At 48.1% G+C, this 26445-nt stretch overlaps 1 protein-coding gene across 1 annotated transcript; it reads left to right on the top strand.

The window, feature by feature from the left end:
• Window positions 1–15108: 15108 nt before the first annotated feature.
• FGF16 (fibroblast growth factor 16) lies at window positions 15109–25888 on the top strand. Its single transcript, XM_086470283.1, has 3 exons — window positions 15109–15385; window positions 21653–21756; window positions 25643–25888. Exons 1-3 carry the CDS (start codon window positions 15109–15111, stop codon window positions 25886–25888), a joined length of 627 nt encoding a protein of 208 aa, XP_086326409.1.
• Window positions 25889–26445: the final 557 nt, after the last annotated feature.

Genomic DNA, 26445 nt, shown 5'->3' with positions numbered 1-26445 from the left:
CAAAACTACTGAAGAATAAATTACACCTAATATTCATTTGCTCAAGAAAGATGCCATCTGGCTTCTAGGCTTCAGAGCAAACCTACAGCTGAAGGCTCGAGCACAGCACATCATGTGCTCTACAAAGGGCATTCCCACGTCCCTCTGATTACAGTGCTCAGAACACCTACTGCTCAAAACCGTCTTACACACTTAGTCTCTTCAAGCACATCATTCCTTGAAGGTGGACAATAATTCACATTTTAGCCTACATCGAGTTCAGCGACTTTCCATCCATCTATTTTCCTAGGTTTGACATAAATTCTAAGTACCCTGAAGTTAAGGGTGTTCAAGTTTTGCTTGCTCTTGAAATTCTAAGAAAAAAAAAAAAAAAAAAGCAAAGAGAAAACATCAGAGGCAGTCATGTTTTTTATCCATTCCCCAACTTTTTTTACTTGAATAAATAGGCCAAATTCTGCAAAACATCTTTATGGCCATCTCTTCAAATTACAGAACCCTATGTCAGCTGCAGCAACTGAAAATGCAACTGAGAATAGAGCTGTTTTAAGGCCAGCCAAGTTGATATTTCATGTAATCTTTCACAGTGATGAGATCATATTCTACGACCAAGCTAACACGATAATCAAGATAAGTCCCTGTTTTAGAGGGGCCGTGACTGACACATTCCTTCCTTCTGCCTCAGAGGCACAATCCTGCTCCTACAGCAATCAAGTGCCCAATGTTTTTTCTATCACTTCTTCAGATTTTAGAGAAATACTTACTTTGCCGTTACATATATAAATAGAAGAACGAGCTAATTTAATGAATAAAATATCCTTGAAATCCCAGGTCAGGTTTTAACTTGTGTAAATTTAGCTAATTTCCGCAGTGGCCCCCACTCCACTTAACTCTGCTGCCTCAGTATCCAGAAAAGGCTTTCCAAGTGCAGGCTACCTTAGTGCCTTCTGAATGAGGCTCTTCTCAAGCAACCTCTAAAGAACTTGCACTGCAGATCTTCGCACCTCATTCGCCTGTACTCTAGCCAGGCTCAAGCATATTTAGTTGTCAACCTGCAAAAAGGCAAATGTGTTTGTAATTAACAGAGTCCTCAGTTTACTGTATATAAATCAGGAAAAGGGAAAGATACTGTTAAATGAAGACAGCTATCAAAGGAATTACTTTGCTTCCAATTAGGTTCATAAGGAAAAAGCCTTTTCAATGACTGGTTTCCGTTGGATCTAACTAGATGCTCTCATTTGTTTTGTAGGGGTCCAAAGATTAGGCCTTCATTAGGGCAGAGTTAAGTGAAATGGCTAATTTAAAACTCATTCCCCTACTCCATGGATTTTTGTCTTCCTTTTAACTGAGACGATTTGCTGGCAGGTCATTTATCTTCTCTGACAGATGCTGCTGTTTAGCTTCTGATCACTTTGTAAAGTGTGTACGCACTCAAACCCGAAAGATTTCAAGGAAATTTTATGACATGGAAACAAGAAAAAAATGGCAGTTTCATAATGGTGTTGATTTTTCTAAGACATTCTCCTGCCACAGTAACTAGGTAGCTACATTCTGGTTGTCACAAGCTCTTCCTTCATTTTGCTTTTTTTCCTGTCTGTGTTTCAGACATAACACTTATACCTAAGCAATCACTCAGATCAAACAGGCATAGTCAGCATCTGACAAGGTAGACAGACTTCCAAAAAGCTCTTAGGAAGCACTCTGGAAACTCGCATAGGTAGACTTGACATGCAACAAACGTTCCTTTTAAACAGTATTAAATAAAAGCATCACTAAAAGTACCCTTTTTAAGGACAAGTACAAAACAGTAACTCTCACCGTTTGTGGCCCTTAATATAAGCTTTTTGTACTTGAGAGAGCACTTTTTGTGCAACTATGTTTCAGAAGGCTCCAATACGGAAGAAAGAAAGAAACTTCTTCCACAATCGTATACGAAGGAAGAGAAATGCTACCCTGTCCTAATTAAATTCCACTAGAAGAATTACTTCCACCCTCTCAGATTTGTCCCATCTCACTGCAGTTTCTAATTCACTTCCTGGCTCAAACGGCTAAAGCCTAGGTGCTTTGATAAACCTCTCCTTCATTAACTCTACAGAGGCAGCAGCAATACGCAGGAGGTTGTAAGAAAGATCCTTCTCCAGGATGTAAAGTTCTCGGGCATCATTCTGGCTTAACCACGCTGTTATTTGCTGCAGTAACGAACGCAGCCCGTGTTATTCACTTACTCTCACTACACAACATGGCCCTTAATAGCATACGATCCCACATTAGCTCTCTTCTCTGAACGCCGATACTGAGAGGGTCTCCCTGACCCAAAGGAAAGCGGAGTAGAAACACACTGATGTTGTTTTGCAGCCCTGTGCGATTTGATTAAAACCCCCATTTGTTGCGTTCTTTTGCCACCCCTTTTCTCAAGGCTGTATCTATCACACAGCTGTTCCACATTGAGTTGGGGAATTCATTTGGAGACTCGGGAAAGCAATAGCTTGGCAATTCCAGCGCTGCAAAGGCAAAGCTGAAATGCCTTTATGCAGCACCTGCTGAGGGGACCTTTTACTGCTTTCATAATATGGAACAGGAGTTTGGCCCCAAGGGGAGGATCTCACTATACACAGGCAAAACCCCAGGTTCTGCCTCATTATAGTTATTGGCCTACCAATTAACTTGCTTCCTGTGAGAGCTGGGAGGAAGGCATTTTGTTCATCGACATATCCAGGCTCTACAGTTTCTAAGTTTTTTTACCTTAAAGACTGTGTATGTCCCTAATTGGCGTTTGTCACCAGCCATTCCAAACACTTTTCCGAGGCCAGATGCTGCACAAAGCATCACGCCCCACTTTTTACCGATGGGTAAACCGAGGCACAGGACAGGACATCTTACCACGGTAATGCGGCGTGTCCCTAACCCAGCCCAGTTCTCAGCACTCAAGGCACCGTGTGCAATCGGCCTCCACACAGCTTCTCTGGTTGCCCAAGTATCAGATAACTATTTGTATGTGGTTTTAATAAGGAGTGTCAGAAATACTCATTTCTGGAAACGTTCTGTGTTTGGGAATATATCTGGGATGCCCAGTCCTCTGTGAGTTTAATCTAGGTCATTTAAACTGTCTTTCTGGTACATCATTCAGAGTCATCCACTGGCAACACACTATCTGCAACAATAAGATATTCCATTTGTAACGGCTGTAAGAGTGGAGAAAAACATTAGCAAATGTAAAAATGCCTGAAATAAAAGTTCTCCTCCAAATAAGCTGTCTAACGCCTGCAGACTATCGAACAGAAGCAGCACCCATGACGTCGCACATACCTAAAAGTGTTAAACTGTGCTACTGTAGTAAAACTGTCATCCTTGATTATTTAAAAGGTGTCTACCTGTAGGCTTCGCTTTCGTTCACTGTTGTTACCACTACATCCCACATGTCTGATCAGACCAGCCAATGCTCCGCTCTGTTCATATTACACTTGGCCCCTGCTCCTGATTTATCAGGCGCAGAGACAAAAGTTTGGCTTGCCCTTTCCGAACAACAAAGATTTATTCTCGATGGCATCCCTCTGCAGTCCAATAAAATTCGTGTCCGCATTTCTCAACAAATCCACGCTGATGCCATAAACACTCAGCAGTGCTGCAGCCAAGATGACATTGTTGCAGAAAGATGGGTGTCATGCAAGTGTTGCAGCTGATTTTAACGTAGAATAAAGCTGACACTGCATGAGCCGTAGCTTCCAAGCTCACTTGTTCCTTCCTGCCCAACGCTTTTCTTCACGTTTTTTCAGCTCTGTCTGCAGGCCTCATCTCATTCTCCACATCTGCAACTCGCATTTGAACTCAAGCCTAGCCCATATTCACTCCATGCATCGCTGAAAACAGGAATACTACCTAGTCCATCTCCACACCAGAGTTAAACAATTTATACTGCCTGCACACCGTGACAGAAAGAATGTTTATGCAATCTTTGTGCTTCTATTAAACACTAACGTGCATGAGGCAATACGGGCTAGATTCTAAGCTCGTTGTCCCTGGTTGACATGGGGAGTAAAATACCGTAACAGAATTACTCCAGAATCTGTCCTTTCACAACCACGTCCATGATCTTAAAGTTTAAGGAAAGCTTTGTCTGACTCAGAAGCTTTTAGCAAGACCTTTTTTTAAACCAAAACATGCTTTAAAATAAATACAGTCTAGATGGTATTTGATGTGAACCTATAGCCAAGATTTGCATTGCTTACCAGATTAATTAGACAAGCCAAAATTTTTAATACCATTTTGCACGCCTCAGAGAGACAGAAAGATAAAGATTTAATTTTCTGTGAATGGGCCATTACTAACTGTGAAATTGCTTGCTGCTATCTAGAGCAAAGCGCTTTGTGGTCTAGCTGTATTTGTTCTGCATAATGAACAGAATGCCAGTGGTTTCCATCTCCATACAGCTCTTCACTCAGGGCACTTTACAGATGTGGCTGACTACCTTTACTAGTCAAAAATGGAGTTACCAGAGGCAAAGAAGATTTAGCGGTCAAAACCCAAGCCTGTGGCAGCGTCAAGAATAGAACTTAGAGCTTCCAAGCTATTCCCAAAGGCCTGTTTTAACCACTACACAGCACTCTGCAGCAGGGTGCAACCACAGGTCGAGCTCTGTGCCAAAGGGAGAAGCTCTCTGCAGCGCTGTTGCCCCCGCTGTAGCTGTGGGTGCGCACGCACACTGTCGAGCACGTGTACATGCACATTTCCTTCCCATCCCCCCAGTTTTTACGGAGCTTTTCTTATGTGTCACGAGAGAATAAATGCCTGAGACATTATCTGCCCATTCCAAGAGTTCAGAGAATGCGTATGACATCATGGGCATGACTCCCCCGCTAATCACATTATATGCTGTTTAACTTAACACTGCTAAGCTTTGTCTGATAACATTGTAAATACCATTTTATTGTAAATTAGATTATACAAACCTCCTCAGAGTTTAGGTCAGTTCGTGTGTGAGGTCCTTCTTCCCCCTCCTCTCCACTACCCCAAATTGAATCTTTTTGGGGTCTCAGCCAGGGCATTTCTACAGAAGGAAGCACAAGAAGAAACAGCGGCTCAGCCATTATCTGTTTCTAAGTCAGCACTGCAGATTGCAGAAAGCGGACAGAAGACCCCATACATCTGTTCTTTTTCTCTTTCCTCCCTTGGAATAAAATCAATAGGTTTTGGTTTTCTCTTGAAGCTGGCTGGATTTCATTACAATCTTCCTGTGAGGTAGCAGATACTTGAGACCTATCATTTCCTTCTATCGGGCCTAAGCTGAGTTATTCCAGTTGGTAGCCACGGTGTTCTTATCCTGGCCTTAAGGTTTTTGATTTGTTTACAAAGCAAGCTGCAGGAGTGTTATTTTAGATTCATTTTTGCATTTGATTCTGTTTTCTCTAATGAAAGAACCAGACTCCAACTACATTAAACCATAGCCCCAGCATCAGAAAGATCTTCAAAACGATCGGCGTACTGATGCCTCCCAGTTTCTGAGAAGGATATTTTAATTTTCACATTTTGATGAATTTATTGCTGAGGGAGATATCTGAGAAGTTTCTCATCTTTGAGAAAACCCCAGCAACAGGATTTCCCGACATTTTTAGACTACTGTATGAGAAGATGCCTCTCATCTTTCTTTCCTCATTTTATCAAGGCCACAAATATGCCGTGCTACTAAAGCAGAGGTTTGAGAATCCAGACTTCAGAGGTCTCATCTCAGCTATGCTCAACTCTGCGTTTCTGTCCTCACTGCAGTCAACAGCGGCTCTCAGTGTCAACCTGAATGCTGCTTCCTATCCACAGGCAAAACTCCGACGATGGTGATGCTTCAGAGGCAGCTGCACCACCCAGGACCAGAACTACCCGCTCTCACCACCGAAACAAGGCTTTGATTTTTGAAGTTGGAATCACTTCTCAGGAAGGATGCAGACCAAACCTTTGTGCCTTCCCCATATCCCATACTAGGACAGATAAATCCTATCACAATGAACTGAGAAAAAAACCCATGAGGGAGGCTCATCCTTCCTCAGCACAAAGAACCATGTGATACAGTTGTCCTTCACTTACAGGATCCCCAAAGGCTTTGCAGCCAGCTCACGCTGCGCTTGTTGCTCAGGGCCCTGCACATCCTTCGGGTAACTTTCTTGCAAGACGCGGTACTCAGGAATGCTGGCAGCTCACAGAGGGAACGCAACACAACCCAGGCGACGGCTCAGACCAAAGCATAGCTAACGCGAGCGCTGGGTTTGGTTTAGGCACCAGTTAACTGCACTGCAGACAGATTCTCGTGTCCTTGAGCAAACCACCTGCCTTCTGCATTCCCGCATGTTCCCATCTGGAGAAAAGCAACAGCAATGCCATACAAACACAGCAAAGGATGCTGTAAAATAAACATTTTGAGATCTGACACGAAACTCAATCCACCTGAACTGGGATTTCTATATACTACATTTGTGTAAGGTTAATGCTGTAGAACCCGGGTTCTGTTAACTCCTGATTTCTCATGATGGATTTTAATGAACCTCATGTTATGAAACTCAGGTAGCTGTTCTGAAAAGAAACACGTCTCATCCTGAACGAGGTTAAGGCACATTTCAGTGGGTGTCAATCAGATACAAGCAAGACTCTGCTCTCTTGAATGTCTCCTCCCTGTCCTTTGGCCGCTTGCAGATCTCATAAAAACCATGCCTTTACAGTGGTGTTCATAACCAGGTAGTTCCTCTCTCCACAGAGATACAGTGATGAAGCAACATGATTTGTCGGGCAGCTCTTTGCTTGATCATGGAATTCTCACATAATTAACATTTATTTAGTCAAGTTTGCAAAGCACCTGTCTGCTTTTTGACAACAGGAGAACAAGGCTGTATTTTAATTAACTAATTCACTAGAGAAAAGAACAAACCTAGTAAAGTATAAATAATTTATATACAGAAAAGAATAATTACAGAATAATTAGCAAATAGGTTATTTACATTTTTCAACATTTTTATAAAATTTAGCCCAGTACTATACAAATGAACTTGAGTAATATTACTCATGTGAACCATCAGCGCTTAATCTGAAAAGCTTCAGTCATCAAAAATGCCAAAACTGTGGTCTTTTAGCATGATTAGGAAAAGGCTTTTTTATTGATTTTATTTTTCCCTTTTCTGCCCCTCTGTTCTTTATTTTAGGATGTCCCATCTAATCACCCACCTAGAATAACTTGAGGCTCAGACTTCCTAACTCCACCTCACACACGAATATATTTCAGTTTTAGTTCTCCAGTGAGAGAACCAGTGTCACTGTCCTTAAAGAGAGATGCAAAGGAGTTCACTGCTGGGCCGAAAATCCCAAAGCAACTTGACCACAGAAAAATACAGAACTTTGTTCCAGTGTGTAAATCTGTGCCTCAGTCTGAACAGTTCACAGGACAAGAGTTGACTGAGGTATTTAAAAAATGCTCCCAGGTGATAAGGCGGTAGCAAGAAAGCTCAAAGAATCTTCGTATCTATGTTTAATACAGAAACCTACAGCCTTTTTTGCAAAGAGAATGATTTTAAGGCAGCAGCAGAGATGAAAATTAAAAAATTATATGAAAATCAACTGATAATCCCCACAGGTACCACATGGGAAATTGCCAGACCATTACCTGGTACGAAATATGGTATGAAATTGTTGGACTTGATGATCTTGGGGGTCTTTTAGAACCTAAATGTTTCTATGATTCTAAGTCTAGCTCATAAACAAGCCTTATTGCACGGTGAACGAAAGAGAGAATCATAAAGTCACAGAACAGTTTGGGTCGGAAGGGACCTTACAGACCATCCAGCTCCAACCCTCTGCCATGGGCAGGGACACCTTCCACTAGAGCCGGTTGCTCCCAGCCCCATCCAGCCTGGCCTTGACCACTGCCAGGGAGGGGGCAGCCACAGCTGCTCTGGGCAACCTGTGCCAGTGCCTCACCACCCTCCCAGGGAAGAAAAAGGGACATAACTGGTGAAAAGATCATAACCAAGAGAAACAGATGTTCAACGTCAGCAATGTAGGAAGCTCCTCAGCAGCCACTGAACAAGGTCTGTGATGTGACTAATGCTGTTCAGTATTTCACAAATGATCTGGAAACGCTGTAGGTAGGTGGCTGACAATACAAAGCCATTCCCAAAAATGAAACCTAAAATTCATTCAGTTGAGTGGGTGTTAAAGTAGTAAATTTAATTCAAAATTCATAAATAAAAAAAATAATGTATGAGGCAAAAGCCATTCTTGCTGTGCTTTAAATCAGCTATTACCAGTCAGGAAAGAAATCCTGGAGAAGTGGACAGTTCTCTGAAGAGATTGGCACAGTGTCAGCAGTTGGGAAAAACCGTCCTGTCAGGAATTTTTAGGAGAAGAATGAGAACAAAGCAGAAAATGGCATTATTCCTCTGTATAAATCCACAGTATGCCCATCTCTTCAACACTGAGCAGAGTTCCAGTAACTGTGGAAATACAAAGCTACAGAAAGGGCAAGAACAATGGTGTACCAAAGCCGCAGAAGAGATGTTGGAAAGCCTTAGCACGGGGAAAACTTAAGCAAGCCAGAGCCTTTCAACCTGGAAAACAAGGAGAATAACAATTACGTTCTAGACAAGCTGTTACAGCATGGAAAAGGTAAACAGCAATGATTATTTTAAAGTAGTCTTAACAGAAAAAACAGGGCACCAACTCAAACTGGCAGGCAGCAAGCGGGCTCTAAAGCAAACAAAAGGAAGTTCATGTTCACACCAGACCTAATGATGTTGTGGAACTCATTGCCACGGGATGTTACAGCAGCCAAAAATACAAGTGGGTTTCAAAAAAACGATTAGACAACTTTAGGGAAAAAGGTCCATCAAGGAATATCAAAAACAATGATACAGCTGCAGCCTCCAGCTCAGGAAGGTCTCTAAACCAGAAACCACTGGAAGCTGGGAGGGTTTACCAAAGGAAGTATCACTCTATACTCGTCCTGTTTTCCATACACAAGCTATTGGCCATTATCAGGAGGCAGGATATGGGGCTAGACAGACCGTTGCTGCGACTCTTTTTTCTATTTCACCAACGATAGCTGATGCAGAGATAACACACACCCCTCCATGGTCACGGACAACTCAGTAAAAGGCTGCTATAGTTAAAAGGCGCACACTTAGAAGAGTAACATAAATGACAGAATTTTTTATTTGAGTAGCACTAGAACCGGCTTTTGTCTTTCCTTAGGGATGCTCGGAGTCTATGCTTTCCAGAGAGGAGTTACGACGTTATCCTCTTTTTCACTACCCAACTACAGCAACAGACACACCCAGTAGAAAGAACGAGCTCCAAAATTCAGCTGTAAGCCACACAATGACTTATCTCCTGGTGACTGAGAGCTTCTTAGCTTAAGAAACTCTGAAGGACTGCTGAAGGAACTGCCTGCCAAGTTTGTTGAACATGGCCACGCCGCACAAGTGCTTTAAAACAGAGATTAAAACTTCCAGTCATGCTCTAGGTCTAGGATAGAACTTGAAGTCATGGTAAGCCTTCAACCAGAGAGTGAAAAAGTCCTTCAAGATCTTGTTCCTTACAGACTCCAGCATCCTGAACATGCTTTGCAGCCTTATCTTCTCCTTCTTCGTCAAGCAGAGAAGGAAGTGACTCGCTGCTAACTCAGCACCCCATCAGCTCTAACAGATTACTTACCACCCTTCTCTTAATTGTTTCCCAAACCACAGTTGGAAAAAAAAAAATAAAAAAGACAACAATGAAAGGATTTTACTGGGATACCCTTATTCTAACTTCTATCATGGCCCTTAGCCCTTGGTTCAACAGCTGGGAAGGAAATGCTGCTGGCTTGGCATGAAATTACAGCGTAAACTACAACACAAAAGGTACACGCAAGATACAAACACCGTGGAGAGAAAACTTGTGCATCAATCAGTAGCCACATGGCAAGTTGTGCCGGTGTGTAATATATTGAGGGGCAGAATTACACAGGTACGTGTTCTCGGGTACACTTGGCCGAATACCAAGGGCCTAATGACTCAGGAGTCCTGTAATTCTAGCCCAAATCCCAAGGGAAAAAGCTATAAATGGAGACGACTGTATTGTGCACCACTTTACCCCAATAAAGAAGCCTTCCCCGTTCCTCATTCAGCAGCTAGTACTCGGAGCTGTATTAGCGTAAATAATTTGAGTCAGGACTCAAACCTGTGCTTAGCCACGCCAAGGAAAGGTGTCATTTTTCAGGGAGAATAAGTACCTGCAATTTCCAAACAAGACAGAACCAAGGCAGAACTGCGCACACGAGGGTCAACAAAGCTCCGATGTTCGCACGTGCTTGTCCGTAAGTTGTTCCCCTAAGGACTACAGGTCTCAGTCACAGCAATTCGCTCCAAATGGGGGTTCTCGTGAGTCAGAGGTAAGCCAGAACGATTCTGCTTCCTACTTGTTAATCCATACTGGAATTACTAAAACCAGCAGATCCATGTTTGACACTGAAATAAGCAATAACTGGAAAAACTGGTACTTCCTCGTCTGAAAATCACCTCATTTATTTAGGCACCTGATCTCAAGACCCAGGTAGGCAAGTCTGGAGCTTTATCCTTAGACCTTTATCTTCCTTCTGCCACCAGTTCTAAACTTGCCACAAAAATATATACATACTTCTATACATCGTCTGAAATTCTGGTGCCTCATTCATGATGCTTTCCATTAGAAATCCTTCCACAAGACAGCAGTGAGATTCCTCAGGTCAAGGACTCTGGTTTGTTACACACTTCCTAACGCAGCATCCAGCCCCAACAGGGTCTAGGGCCTGGAAGTGGTACTACAAAAGCTAATAATAATACTAGGTTAAGTGAAAACAATCAAAGATAAAAACCAATAAACCATCCTCTGCTCCCCTTAAGAAAATTTGTTTATTCACCCCCTCACAAAGGAGGTTGCCCTATTTATCTGCCGGGAAACCTCAGACATTCCTTGCATGTGCAGCACAGATGGTCGCCACGCCACAAAAGGCAGAAGGGCTCCCCGCACACGCACGGTGGACGTGTCTGGTTTCTGGATATACAGAAGCTTGGTCAGAGCTACTGCTCCAGCAGGGCTGCTATGCATCCCAAATCCCAAACAAATACAGAAAGCCATCAATATCCTTCGAACAACATGTCCTAGTGGAAACAGCGACTGTCTGGGCAAAGGGAGAGGCAGCGTGACCTTGGTTGTGAGTCTTAATTCATTAGTGTACACAAATTGTTTTGAGATCCCGAGGTGGGAAGTGCTAAGGAAGCAGAAGCACTATTTATTAAAGCTCAAGGCTCTGTTGTTTCTTTATCCTCCGACGTTCCTCACATCTGATTTTTCATTCATGGCCATTGCTACTTCAAATTTTTTTCAGCTGTCTTGATCTTTCCTTTACCAAATGGAGTTGCCCCAGGCAGAGGATGTGCAGTCTCTAGATTTGCTCATTGCATTTATTGTACTCTTTTCTAATTAATTTACTGCCTTGACCCCAGTCCTGCTCTTCCTTTGATTTTATAGTCAGATACCAAATGTGGCTGCTCTCCACGAAGAGTAATTATTTTGCAAATAAATGCCATTAATATTTTTACTACCTTGCTAAGCTTACACTTCTGCAGTATGTGTGGGAAGGGGTCTGCAAGGTCCTTTTTACCCAACTGGGTATAACTATCATTGCTAATTCTTCTGTAAACTGAAAGGCAGAGCCATTTGGCAGTAACCATTTCAGTGCCCAAGGTAGGCGATACAAGCTGTAATCAAAGAATAAACCTGGGGCAACTGCATGAACTGAAACAAAGCAGAGCAGAAAATTAATTCTGTAACACAAGTTGTATATAAGTTTCTGTTCTCCTTTAAGAAATTACCAAGTGCAAAACTATATTTATGTATTACAAGAAAAAAAATGGCTAAACATGTTTCTTCTTTTGAAGCAGTTATTCTAGCTTTCAGTGTTTAAAAGACACACCTTTTTTTCTTCAAAGAATACAGGGTCCAAATCTCTCTTTTTCCTCAGCTTAGTAAAAACATAAATAAACCAGGAAATTAAAGACAAAAAAAAAAAAAAAGGAAGAGAAAGCTACCTTTTCTGCATCCTGTTGTGCCTAAATAGAACACATTGCACAACTTCTCAATAAAATGTACTGCAGACACTTCAAAAGCTGACCATAATCATGAGAGTTAAGTGAGGAATGTCAGCATCGATGGGGGATTTCGCTGCTTTTGTTATACATTAGTTAAGCACGCAGGTTTGTGTTTTTTACTTTATCTTGGATTTTACTGTAATGTAATTGAACTCTGTTCAGGGTCCTAGGTGTTCTTCTAAGTGCTTGTACGGATTTGGGTTTAAGGATATTGTAACAGATCCAGAGGCTATTGAAGCCAGAAGCCTCTGCAGAGTTTGGTTAGTCCTTCGATGTGGAAACTGTTTTTTCCTCTCCCTTCTTAATACCCCTGGGATCAGCCTTCAGACATGTTCAGAAATAAGGCGACCACTATGAACCCAGAGGCAAAACTCACACTCACTTCAGCAAAACCAGGCTTTACAGAAGAGCATATTTGATTGTAGTGGGATAGTTCACACTATATGAACTTCATGTGTTAAATTCACAGCATTTACAGGATTATGTCCTTAATAGTAATTCCAGGTTTGGGGTGTCCCATCATTGCGTCTGTTCCCCCCTCCATCTTGGACCTCTGTCATTTTCACCAAGGCACAATTTATTTCCCTCAGTTACCTCATCAGACCTGAGTCTTCATATAGATACTACAGAAATAAAATCATCATCTTTGCAGTGGGATGCTTGAACTCCTCAGTGTTATCTCCATGTAACCATACATGATAAACAAATAGCCAACAAACACACTTCTGTAGATTTTACTACCTCCAGACCAGACTATATTTCTATAAAAACCACAGTTTTAGGCTTCATGTGTCAAGTTCTGCATCAAATACACCCTTTTTACAGCCACAGCGCTGACAGGAAAAACCACCCCCAACCCCCCATTTAAAAACCAGATTCCTCACCCACTGCAGACACACGTGTGGGTGTTCCACGTCGTAATAATCACAATTTCCTTCGCACCTTCACAACAGAGCACTGCCCAGGGCCTGCGGGGAAAAGAAGGCTGCATGCCACGGCCCTTTTAACCCTCCCTCTGGGGTGGATGTGGGGAGAAGCACCTTGCTGTGGGGCAAGACTCACTGCGGGGGGATCAACGCTCTGAGGGGAGAAGCCTGCTGAGGGGATGCCCACCATGGGGTAGACTTGCTGAGGGGAGACCTGCTGAGGGAAGAGACCTGCTGAGAGAAGATCTGCTGAAGGAAGATATCTGCTGAGGGGATAGACCCACTGAGGGGAGACCTGCTGAGGGGAGAGACCCGCTAAGGGGACAGCCACCATGGTGGGGACCTGCTGAGGGGAGAGACCCACTGAGGGGAGACCTGCTGAAGTAAGATATCTGCTGAGGGGATAGACCCGCTAAGGGGACAGCCACCATGGTGGGGACCTGCTGAGTGGAGACCTACTATGGCGGGGACCCGCTGAGGGGAGAGACCCGCTGAGGGGACAGCTACCATGGTGGGGACCCGCTGAGGGGAAAGACTAAGATGAGACTCACTGAGATCAGACCCACTGTGGGGAAACAGCACGGGGAAAACCCGCTGAGGGGGGCACGACCGATACCTCAGCTCTTGGACGCTGATGCCCCCGCCGAGGAGCCGCTGCGGCCCGGGTCGTCTCCAGCAGCAGAGCGGGCCGGTGGCTTAGGGGCAATTGTGGGGGTTTGCCTGTGGTTCTGTCTGGCCCCTGGCGGGACACGGAGGAGGGCGTGGGCGACACCTTACTCCAGCGACATGGGAGCCCAGCCCGGCTCCCCTAGCCCCCCGGGGCCCCCTCGGCTCCCCGTCGGCGCGACGCGGCGAACCGGCGGCCACCCCCGTCCCCAGCGCCCCGGGCCGGCGGGGCAGGCGCGGCGGCCGTGGCGCGAGCAGCAGCGCCGCCTGGCGGGAAGGGCGGCGGGGAGCGGCGGGGGCGCAGGGGGCGGCGGCGCGGGCCTTTCCCTCCCTCCCGGGCCTGTCTGTGTTTGTGTGTGTGTGTGTGTGTCCCCGTTCCCGCCCTGCCCGTCTCCCTGAGCCTGACTCCGTCTGTCTGCAGCGCGGCCGGCAGCTGCCGTTACAGATACGGTGTCGGCGGGCCGGGGAGAGCGCGGAAACACCTGTTTCCAACGCGGGGAAGGTGGGGAGGGAGCCCGCGGCGGGGCCGGGCAGCTCCGCTCGCCTTCCCTCACCTCCCGCCGCCTGTAAACCCGGCGGGATCGCTTTTCAAAAAAGCTCGCTTTCCATTTTCACACATTCGCCTGAAAGAAAAAAAAAAAAAAAAACACCAAAAAACCCCAACAAAACCGCGTCTCGAGCCCTCTCCTCACGTGTTATTTTTATCCAGGGTGTCCGTTTTGGCGGGCTGGGGCGGGGGGAGCCCTGACAGACCCGGCGGCCCTGACGGAGCCAGCCCGACCCGCCGCCTCCGTATTATCGGGTCTGGGGGGGGGACACGACACGACCGCCGAGGAGGGACGGGAGAGGTCCGGAGGCTGCCGGCGGTGCGGGGGAGCCGGGGCGGGAGCGGCGAGGGCCGGCAGCGCCGCGCTGCATCCCCGGGTGCGTGCGGGGGCTCCATGATTTCATCGGCGGCTTCGCGGGGACCTGCCAAGAGCTGTTATGCCTCACTGCGATGTGTAGCTTTTTCCTGCCATTTTTTTTTTTTTTTTTCATAATAAAAGAGGGAGTGAAGCTGGCTTTTCTTCCTTTCAAAAAAAAAAAAAAAAAAAAAAAAAAAGCCCAATGGATCAGAGAAGAAGCGAAAAAAAAAAAAAGGCAATAGCCAAAGGGGATGCCAGTGAGGTGTGGCTTGCATTTAAATATCCAATATGTCAATGTAAGGGGAGTGTGTACGTATATAAAGTGCAGTTTGCATCCGACGGCGGGACACATCCAGCCATGGGAGGCGCGGGCAGCGCGGGGCCGGGCCGGGGCCGGCAGCGCGGGGCCGGGCGGGCTCAGCCCGCGCTCTGAGGGGGCCGCTCCGCTCCGCTCCGCTGCGCGCCCGCGGCCCCATGGCCGAGGTGGGCGGTTTCCTGGGCGCTCTGGACCCCGACCTGCACGGCTTCCCCCCCGCGTTGGGCGGCGGGCTGCCCCTCGCCGACTCCCCCGGTTTCCTCAACGAGCGCCTGGGGCAGATCGAGGGGCGGCTGCAGCGGGGCTCCCCCACCGATTTCGCTCACCTCAAGGGCATCCTGCGGCGGCGGCAGCTCTACTGCCGCACCGGCTTCCACCTGGAGATCTTCCCCAACGGCACGGTGCAGGGCACCCGGCAGGACCACAGCCGATTCGGTAAGGGGCGGGGGGGGGGGGTTGGCGGCCGGGCCGGGCCGCCGGGGCCGGGGGTTGGGGGGGGGGGGGTTGCCCGGGCGGGCCGGGAGCAGGTGCCCCGCGTACAGAATTAATTACCCCGCTAATATAAATCATCCCGGGACGGATATAATTAGGCTCCTAAACAAATGCGCTCACTCTCCAGCAATGCGGGAGTTTTTATTTCCAATTTCCTACTCTCCCGGCGCTCAGCCTTTCTGCAGGTGCACAAAAACGTGCCTTAGCAGGGAAAAATTTTTTTGAAAAGAAAAGAAAAGGGAGGGGGTGGCCAGCTCTAGCTGTGCCTCTGAAGTTAGCGGTGAGGGAGGCAAAAGAAAGGGCGAGAGCACATTGGAAAAAGAAATTCCTAGGTTTTTTGGTTTGAGGTTGTTGGTTTGTTGGGGTTTTTTTTTTTCTCCTCCTTTTTTCTGGCCTCCGCAGATATTTGTGAGCCGATTTCTTTTACTTGCATGAGTTTCATTAGAAGAGCGTCTCCCCAAAGCGGGCAGGGATCGGTTGGCTGGATGGGTGTCAGCAGCTTGGCTTGGGGAGGTCGTTGGAAGGGAAAGGGGAAGCTGAAGGGGGGGAAAAACCCCTTAGGGGACCTCCGAAAGAAAGGAGAAGGTGGAACAATAGGCAGATTTTGGATTTGTCCACACCGTGGATTTACCTTGCTGCCTGGGATACAGCTGGAAGAGTGCAGCGCCTGTATCAGTGTCACACAAGAGCAGGGATCTCTAATGAGACTATATGTAATCTTCAAAAAATGCATCCCAAGCCACAGGCGAAGAAGTGCAGTAAGTTTGAGCACAGCTAAGAAAAATTCCCGCTACTTCAGCATCCAGCGCAGGTGTCTGTGTAAGCTATCAACAAGTCCCATGCCAGTGATCTCAGCGATGTTGTCAACAGGTTGCAAGAAGTGCTCGCAAGACTTTTTACAGTTTTCAAGTGATTTAACTCCTGGGTGGAAGGAATTCTTTTTTTTTTTTGCCTTTACTTGTTTGCAGCTGGTCCTTTCTGATACTTCAGGAAAGCTGCTGCTGCTGCTGTTGGTAGCGTGAGGCAGGTTTTTGGAACAATGGGAGAAGCTTATCTCCATACTGCACTTTCCATAAACACCAGGTGTGTGCACAGCATCTCCTTGCCTAAATCAACAAGAAAGTCATAACCTGCGGGTCAGAGTCAGGTACTAATAGGCTCGTGGGGTGAGAGTTCTCTAATTACCTCCCGAAAGACACACATCTTTTAACCTTTCATGCTGCAATACATGATGGGTTTCCACGTTATAAGAAACTGAAAGCAAACCCATTGCATCTGTTTGGGTTTAGTTCAGTCTGCCACGTCGTATTTCTATCAGTTCTTTCTACTTATCTTTCTACAAGTAAACAGCCAGTTTCAAATGGCAGCGTTTGTCTCCGTTCTGTTTTTTATGAAGATTGAGTAAAATCAGTGTGTTTCCAAACAAACTTTGGAAAAACACGTTAAACAGGCTAAAACTTTTCCCAAATTTTGCACGCTTAAGCTTAAGTCACAGAGTGCATTCAATAAATCGAAACACTGGCATTCCCTAAGTGTTTTAGCAGTCAGCATCCAGCTACGTAAACTAGACCAGACTTCAGATATAAAATATTATAGTTTTCTGCTTCAGGGTTTTCCCAGAGGCAGTGTAAAATAAATAGTTATTTGTTGTAATTGCAAGACAAAGCCCCAAAGGATTAGACTGGAATCCTCGTGTTCAGATAAAGTTGGACTAAACCTCACTTTAGCAGGGACTCAAAGCAATAACGTATTGGCACACGGTATTCACCATCTGCATTCAGTAGCCATGAATATTTAAATTCCAGTGTTACTGGTATGGTTTGTATTAGGATGTCATGTATCGATGCATTCCTAAATTTTGCATGCAGCAGTCAGAAAGCAGTAACTTATTGCAGAAATAGGCAGCCTGAGCGATTCTGGGGAACTACAAAACTGTGGCGAGGGATACAGAGCTAGACGAGGGTTTCAGGGCAGCAGTTTAAAGCTGCCTTAAATCTAGGGGTGTCTGGGGAAATACTTCGAACTCCAGTATGGTGGTTTGGTGGATCCAGCCGGCACGGCTGGAAGGTGCTGCCTGATACCATGAGCAAATAACTCACGTGCTCCGTGGAGGGCTGTGACAGCGCAGCAGAGGCACGTATCCAGCTGCAGATGGGATGGAGGGTAGAACCGGACTTTGCATCCCTGTCCCTTCATACTGGAAGGGGCTCAGGAAAAAGACAGACTGTATCTGCACCCTCCTGTGTGCAGCCATCCCAAAAGCTATCCGAGCCTTCCAGAGAGGAAAACAAAGAGCCAAAGCCCTGGTGATGCAGAACAGAGCACCAAGGTCCTCCCAGCAAGGGTTAAAGGGAGGGACTCTTTTGTACCACAGCATTTGGGGGATGTGACCGTAGGACACAGGGGAGGTGGCTGCATCGTCTGCCCACGCTGCCTGGGCAGCCACGGTAACTATTCCCTCTCGTCCGCCGAGGACTGGAGCATTCCTAAATCACACCTGTCTTCTGGAACGTGTTATTTTATCCTTGTAAAAACACAGATTCATGCAAGAACAATGAGGCACAGCTTATTTCTCCTAGGGGAGGATTAATGCAAAATTTGGTGAAGCCCTCCAGGACTGTTGGAAGAAAGCTCATTCTCACACTAGAGAAGTGCCCAGATTCACTCTCTGAACTGTCAGCTCTGCCTAAGACATCCCAGAAAGAATGAAGTGTTTTCAAAAAATCTGTCTGTTCTCACTGCATCTGCAAAGAGCCTTCCTGCACAAAGAAATAAAGGACGGTCAAAATGTGGAGAGGTTTGGACTGACATTAGCACCCCTGTGAGAATCCTTCTCAGGATGAAACTGAGATAAATTCGCCAGGAAAATCCCTGCCAGGAGGAATTGCTCCTTTTCTGCCTCGTGTCTGTTTTACAGCAGCATGAAACAAGTGACGCCAATGGTGCTACTCTTAACTGCAAGCGAGGAACCGAAAAGGCCTTGAGTTTGTACCGCAGACTGATACAGACAGCAAGTGAAGCTCTTCTCGGGTACAAACCTGCTAATGGATCTGTAACACGGTCTCCTAGAGAAGCTGATGAAACCTCCAGAGAAAGTTTTGCTGTAGATTTTGACATTCACACCACAGCGCACCTGTTGCTGAACAGTTGTTGAGGTTTTTAGCCGAAGCTTTACGTTCGTAGCCATTAATACGTCGTCTGATGTTTCTGTGCTCCTGCTCCCGAATATCGTCATGTAAGAAGAGACAGGTGCAAGGAGCTGAATTGTTCTTTGAGGGATGGTTTATAGTAAGGCGAGAGTGTGCGGGTCCGGCCATGGCAAAGCTCGGGAGATTATTCAGTGCTTTGGTGGTAAATGAATCCAGTTGGAGTCTTAATCAAATCTCTCCAAATATCGTCTAGAAAGGCTCAAGGAACAAACAGAATGAATAATCAAAGCAAGAGAAGGGAGGCGAGTCCTGGGGAAAAGAAGAAGGAAAAAAAAAAAAAAAAAAAAAAGGCATGTTCTACCACAAAAACACACCGCTACAATTGAAAAGCAAATTCTTGAGCTGGCCCCAGTGGCCGCTCCCTGTGCTGCTGGAGATCAGATGTACGAAGCTGCAATTTTGTCTAGCAATTGGAGTGAGTTAAGGACAGGATGGATATCCGCCCACATTTTTTCAGCCTTCACTGTCTCCTGACTTTTGTGGGTTTAAGTTACGTTCTTAATGCTGTTTCAACATAGTCGGCTTCCGTGCGCCTCTCAGTGCCACTCAAAGATCAGAAAAGGGGAATATTGCTCGGGATGTTGTCAGAAAAGATTGTCACGGGCACACCCTGAAGAAATTTCATGTGCAAAACCAGCAAATATTTACCCAATCTGCCCCGGATGAGGGGTTTCTCACCCACCTGCTCAGAGAGAGAAGACAGTAATGCTCCTGCTGGGCTGCTCCTTACCAGGTCTTCGGAGACCTGGGTTCATGTGCCCTGTACACAGCGTGCTTGTGGGTGGACTCAAGAAAAGCTTTTGGTTTCCCTGCCTCAGACATCCCTCGGTTTCTAAATGGGACCAGCGGTGTTCTCCTGCTGCCCGGGGGTGACCGAAGAACAAAAAAAATAATAAAACATGCTGGTGCTGAGGATTGTGTTTGTACCTATAGAAAGGTCCATCTACTGCTCTGCAGTTATCACGTATCTTTTACTTGAACATCCACTTGCCTCCAGCCTGGGAAAGATTCCCCTGTTTCTGGGGTTCCCTGTGCTCCTTTCCCCCCTATATCCCTTTTTACACTCTCTCTAGTTGTTGTCAATCTTCCCTCCCTCCCTCCCTCCTTTTCAAACCGTGGCTGTCGTTGTTGCTGTCCCGCGGGTGGGACAGCCGAACCACGCAGCCGTTCAGTAACTCCCTCCGCGTGGCAGGACCGGTGGGTAGCGGAGGCAGAAGACCACCCCTCATCCTGCGCCTCTTCCCTCCCCGTTTCATGCTGCTTTTCAGATAAGAAACCACAATGAACTCCTGGGGAGGGAGCAGAGCAAAGCCACGGTCCTGGTTTGCCTGCCTGGCTTGGGAAAGCTCCCTTCCCTGCCTGCGCTGCCAGCTCCTGGCATTTCTGAAGGCTCTATGTGTCCCCAGGCCGGGGCATGTAGCTGGGCATATTTCAGCTTGGAAAATGTCTGCACCGGTCCATAAAACGGTGTTTTCTGTCGTTTGCTTCCCTGTTTGTCTTGAGGAATTGCAGCTGCCAAGCCCATATTTCGTCTCCTGCCCCGCAGCACCCGCTGGCTGCAGGGAGGGCTGGGTTTGATGCACAAATCTCAGAGCAGGCAGGGCAAAAGGAGGACAAAAAGTCTGATATCAGGTATAAACCTTGTGCCCAGCTTAGCTGCCAGCACCTGACTGACGAGCCTGCGTTGAGCGAAGGGGGACAGAGGTGACCGTCGCCGTCGGGTCTGCCCTATATTTAGGCGGTGATGCAGTCACCGTCTTGAGAGTCACCGCAGCCCCGCCTGGCCGAGCAGCAGACACGGGCCCCGAGCTGAGGGGTGCCGCTGAAGTCAGCTGGCTCGGGTGGCCGCTCGTCACGCGGTGATTTGGGACCCGAGGCATACTTTGAAGAGGAGCTCTGGGAGGTAACCTGATCAGAGCGGCCACTGCTCAGGACTGGACGTTTTAGGAGCTATATTAAGAGACCTGGAGCCACGCTAAAGGTTAGAGCAAATTTGTCCTCCTGTCAGTGGAGACGTCTTGTCCAGTCGTTAGATGGGATGGTGAAAACCCTCTTCCTTCCTCTGCTGCTACCCCCCACCTAATTAATTCAGCACTGGACACGGGCAAAGACTGCCCGTGACCTCTAGCTCGGGAGTGCGTCATACCCAGAGTCTAACACGGTCCCACCGATGCCTTCAGGAGGTTTTCCCATGAAGTGTGAAGGTCTCCACCACTCGGGAAGTTGGCTTTGTTCACACCAGTAACAAACACACCTTCTTGGGGGCTGTTTGTTTTTCAGTGCTTCAGCAAGGGTTCTCCTGTTACAAGTCTTTCCTCCATCAAAACTTGCTGCCGCCCCCCTTACCAGCAGCGAGGGTGCAGCAGACCCTGCTGATTTCTTTGCCAGAGGAAATGAGGCGTTTCTACCTGCGTATGTTTGAAGTTGGATTTTATCCCTGTGGCTTGTATATACATTTGGGGGCAACAAGTACCCCATTGGAGTGCCAGAATGGCCCTCACAGACATCTCTTCTAGTGCTCTTTACTTACATTTATTGAACTCATCACTTTAAAACACAGGGGACTATCGTCTCAAACCAGAAGCCCCTTGGTGACAAACCTCGCCTTTTGGTGAAGAATAAAGCTCAGCGCTGTAATAGCCTTCTGAAATTTCTAGTGGGCCAGGAACAAGTTTCTACATTTTTCTTCTTGGTGATAATTAGAAAACAAAAAAGAAACCAAACCAAAAACCAAACCACCGAACCCTAGCAAGCCTTGCCTCATTAGCAAAGGTAATTCCTCCTGAGCAAGTTAAATACACAATGCTGGAGAGAAGCCTGGCGTGGAAATCAGAAGATTGCACGCCTGTGGGACTGTAGGTGTAAGAGCTGTGTCGTTACAAGAGGGAAACAGGGTCTGTGGGAAGCTCTGCAGAGGCTGGGAGAGGCTGGTTCGTGTTTGTCGCTGGAGCCTGGTGTTGGTTTTATCCTCTGTATGATCTGGACTTCTTTTCTGTTTTAGGGATTTTGGAGTTTATTAGCCTGGCAGTGGGGCTGGTGAGCATCCGTGGGGTGGACTCAGGACTCTACCTCGGCATGAATGAGAGAGGCGAGCTGTATGGGTCGGTAAGTTGAAGGTTTTGGGCCGGTTACGACACTGTGACGTACACACGGGGCCGCGTCGGCCTCACGAGCTGTGTTGTCGCAGGCCTCTGAAGTCCTTGGGCTGCCACGGGCCTCCGTCCCAGCCGTGGTGCCGCTGTGCGTTGGGATAAAGGATGTCTGTGAAATAGAGGGAGGGTACCCTCCTGCGGCAAGAGCCCGTGGTGGTACCCAGCCCCCCGACACCGCTGGGGGCAGTGCCTGGGGAGCTGGGGGCCTTCTCGAGCTTCTGCCTTGCGGAAGCAGCGTGGCGATGGTCAGCTGGGGGCAGGGGGGGAATGGAGCGTAAAACCAGGGGCCGCTTGTGTGTTTTCATTGCTGAGTAACCAGTTTTATTCTCTGCACGGTCAGGATCTGCACCTGCCTGCAGGTTTTACATGTGTGTTGTAGCTTTTTAACTAACAGAAGCTGGTCTGGGTGTTATTTTACTCTCACACTCTCTGCAGCTCCTTTTAGGAGTTACGAGGGGTTGCTCATAACTTTCTAGAAGTGCCCTTTGCAGACTAAAACTTTCTGTGTTTTGCCAAAAATCAAGTGTCAGCTCCTTGCTAGTTTTTCACTCCACGCAAACTCCTGAATCCTATAAACTCTTCCTGACATCATCACCTGTAGCGGATTCTGCCTCCTCCTGTGCTGCTGTAGGACACAGAAAGCAGAAGACACCCCATTTCCAGTCCAGGCTCAGGTTTCTAGTGGCAGCTTTTGAGTCTGTCGTTAGCTCCTTGCTTTGGGCAGTGGCTCAGGGGTTGCACTGCTGCAGCCAGGCCCACCTCGCCGCGTTTCTGCCCAGCGTTACCAAGCTTGCACCACCCTGTAAAGCGCTTTGGGCACGGGCAGTGCTCTGAGGAGCCAGCCCCAAAAAAGGGAGCGTACGTCAGGGTTTTGCTGGACGAAACACCCACACATGGAGCAAACCCTTCTGCAAAGCTCAGCCGGGTCCACGGGGAAGGGGTGTTGTGAGGAGCTTTGGCACCACGGGTGAAGTCTCCATCAGCCTGAAGAGAGCCGAGCTCTCCTCTGCTTCCTTCTATTTAATCAAGTGTTAGGACTCGCAGTCAAAATGTCAGGTCTTAACAGCTGGGCAGAGGTGCTTCCTACAGGTTAACTTAACCCAATTCCTAACTATTTAACTCAGTTAAATAGTTATTTCTGGTTAGCTGGAAGAATCACTTCTGGTTTGAAAAATTAGTTGCATTCTAGATAGACATTTTCAAGTTTCCTTTTCTGTAGCTGCTGCACTTCGTTGGTGGTTTTTCTTCAGAGGCCACATTGCCTTTCATTCAACCCATCACCTGTGTGTGATTTCTTTTAAAGTGCCTCTTTCTAGATCACAGCACTACCCTGTGTGAGGATACTGGGGTTTAAGTAAATTTAAAATGAAATAAAATAAACCAGTTTTAAACCAAAGCGGAAGGCACGTATTTCCTCTACCCCAATCAGATCAGTCTCGTAGCGTAGAGATTTAATCTCGTGTACTCTGCATATAGAGAAGCCTTCAGAAAACCTTTGCTTAGCAAACAGTAAACCACGAGTTTCCAGCATCTTTTCTTCTCCCATTCCCATCCGAGACTGCCACAGACCCTTTCGCTGTTTAAGGTGCACTTACTGATGTTTGTATGAGATAATCAAATACCAGCATGCACCAGTAACTGTTCTTTATCCACTTCATTTCTGTAATAACATCTACCCCCAACAAAAGTTAAACGCGGGGGCAGCGGTTAAATTACAAATGAGCAAGAGAGATAAAAAGTAAAATCACCAGGATTCCATAAACCACAAACAAATTCTTCAAGCCCGCTTCAGAAAGCGGGGCTGGAGCCTGCGCCCGCGCAGCAGCACCTCGCTGTCAAACGCCGAGGCTGCCCAGCAGCTCCTGGGCTCGCAGCTTTTACTTGTGCCTGCTGAAAAGGGGGACACAAGGCTGCATCTTCCCTTCTGCGCTTTCGACCCCTGCAGCTCTGGTTATGAATCAACAGTTTCACGAGGAGTTAGTTAAATCCTAGGGCCTGTGCTCACGTTATGGCACAGCAACAAAACCAGGGTGACGCTCTCCAGCGCTTCCTCTGGAAGCGGGGTTGACCTGAAGGCACAGTCGTGGGAGTTTTCTCGCTGTCCTTGCATCTCGTCCACCAGGCGAGGCGCTGACCGGGCGCTGCAGGGACGCATCCAGCCGCTGATCCAGGCTGTGCAGAAGTCACGAGCCAGGTCCCCACATAACCCTGGGGTTTTAAAAATCTGGGGTGCGTGGGGCTGTGCAGTGATGGCTTTTGGAAATCGAAAGCCGCTCCAGTATTTTTAATTAAAGGTCCATAAAACAGCACCTAACAGCAGCCTTAGCACTACAGTGGTACTTCAGGAGATTACAGGACAGCGGTATTTTTAAATTTCCAGCAGGTTTATTGTTTCCCCTCTGTGCCAGTTTTGCCTGATCTGTGTCGCCACAGCCAGGGCCAGCCATCCCCGCAGCGACACGTGGAGCCCCCTCGGGGCAGGGGCCTTCTCTGCCTGTCCCCGTTAACCCCGGGCCAACGTTCCTGTTAAGCTTCCCGCCGATTTCAGGAACACAACTGCTACTTAGAGCGGCAAAAGCCGCAGGCAGCACCTTGCACGCTGCCCGTACGGCGTCGGGCTCGGTGGGGACACCCCGGGGCTTGGACAGGAATAAATCACACCTCGCAGAGTCACCCCGGGCTCTCCAAATGTTTCACACAGACACTGTACCTCCAAGCAGCCCAGGGAAGAGCAGGTAAACGGGGGCGAAGCAGCAGCCCACGAGTTCAGCCGGTCGGCCGTTTCCAACGTATTCTGAGCAGCTGGCCTCCTAGGGGAAGAAAAAAAACCCCAAAGCCTGTATTTATTGACGGATCTGGGAAGAGAAAGCCCCGGTTCCCTGGGTCTCAGAGGGCAAGGGCTGTGGCGTAGGCTTTTGGAGGGCTCACGGCTCACCTCGGGGTTTATTTAATTAGCAGCAGAACGTTCAAAAGAGGTTCTGAGCGCAGGTGAGCTCCTGGGTGGTCTTACAAAACCTCTGCTGCAGGCAAGAGCAGCTACCGAGCGCTCGGCGTGCCCTGGGTGAGACCCGTTCCCGGCCCAAATCGCTGGCCGTGTAGCTGCAGCGTTGGTGACGTCGGAGCATCCTCCGTCTGCAGGCGGCCTTTCACCTGCCAGCCCTCCCCGTGTCCCCCCCCCGGCAATCCCCCCGTGGGATGGGATGGGACGGGATGGCGGGTCCCTCTGCGACACGGGCCGGCCCCGCTCCCCGCTGCGGCTGGGCACGGCCCCGGGCGAGATGGGAGGGAGAGGGAAGGAGCGATGGGCATGGACTGGAACCCCGTCATCGAACGGCCGCTGCGACGGCCCCCGGCTGTCAGGGCTGGAGGGAAGGGCCGGTCGTGGCCGCGGTGACACCGGTGCCCTCCGCCCACCCGGCCCAGCGCGGGAGGCACCGGCCGTGGCGTGGCTCACCACATCACAGCCACCGCCACAACTCTTCCCCACCCAGACCTCCCCAGTCGCAGGGGCCTGGCTGTCAGGTTTGGGGTTTTGCTACGGCCCTGGTTTATTGTTTTGGCGGGGCACTCTCGCAAAATGCACACCCACCTTCTCCCCCTCCTTTGGTCTCCTTCCTCCGCCGACTTCCGAGGCCTTTGGGTCCCGCCTTGTGCCCGTTTCCAGCTCTCACCCAGCGGAGACATCCCCGGCAGCGCAGTCCCCGTCCTCAGGGGAGGCAGGAGAAGGTAGCTGGGAAAATTCTAGGAAAATAAAGTGAAGGAAGGAGGAAAAGATTCTTTTATTATTATTTTTGACGCAAGTGTCTTTTTCTTCCCCTCCCGCCTCTGCCCCAACGCAGAAGAAGCTCACGCGGGAGTGCGTTTTCCGGGAGCAGTTTGAAGAGAACTGGTACAACACGTATGCCTCGACCCTCTACAAGCACCCCGACTCGGAGAGGCATTACTACGTGGCTCTGAACAAGGACGGCTCCCCCCGAGAGGGGTACAGGACTAAGAGACATCAGAAATTCACTCATTTCTTACCCAGGCCTGTGGACCCTGCCAAAATCCCCGCGATGTACAGAGACCTCTTCCACTACAGGTGATGTTTCCTGCAGCTGCCCCGTCAGTGTACATACTTGGGCTCCCAAGCTTTTCCCCAGAGCGCTGTATTAATAGTCATTCCATCATTCCTGTAAGCGTAGATGACGTAGGAAAGCACTTACATTGAATTCAGACACTGCTGTTCCTCCTTGTTTCAAGCGTATATCGAACCTGGGTTATTTATGGGGGTGGGGGTAGGGGAAGGGAGGGAACCCTACGTGTAATCTTTCATTCTCCTTCACTTTCTTTACCCGGTGGCTACAAGAGAGGCCGAAAAGTCAACGTTACGGTTGCTTAAAGGAACAAGCAGGCGAGCAAACCTGATCACCCAGGGCAGGGGGGGTGGGGTGGGGAATAAAAATGAAGAGAAGGAAAGAAAACAAAAGACCACAGAACTGCCAGAGGGGCTGCTGCGGAGCTCGGGCTGGTTTCCTGCTAAGAAAAAGCCTTTTCGATGGTCCCCTGCTTAAGCAGCCCAGGAGTTTGCTACATGGACGATGCTACATGGACTGGTCCTGATGCGTGGGGGTTTTTTTCCTGCTGTTGGGGTGGGAAGGGG

The sequence above is a fragment of the Leptosomus discolor genome, chromosome 9 (genome assembly GCF_034619465.1).
Source record: "Leptosomus discolor isolate bLepDis1 chromosome 9, bLepDis1.hap2, whole genome shotgun sequence".
Lineage (NCBI taxonomy): Eukaryota > Metazoa > Chordata > Aves > Leptosomiformes > Leptosomidae > Leptosomus > Leptosomus discolor.
Note: the sequence above shows the minus strand (reverse complement) of the source record. Positions and strands in the feature narration are given on the sequence as shown.

Coding starts and splice junctions, on each gene's coding strand:
- FGF16 (XM_086470283.1), top strand. CDS start 15,109: ATGGCCGAGGTGGGCGGTTTCCTGGGCGCTCTGGACCCCGACCTGCAC. Junction 15,386..21,652: donor GCAGGACCACAGCCGATTCG/GTAAGGGGCGGG, acceptor TTTCTGTTTTAG/GGATTTTGGAGTTTATTAGC. Junction 21,757..25,642: donor GAGGCGAGCTGTATGGGTCG/GTAAGTTGAAGG, acceptor GCCCCAACGCAG/AAGAAGCTCACGCGGGAGTG.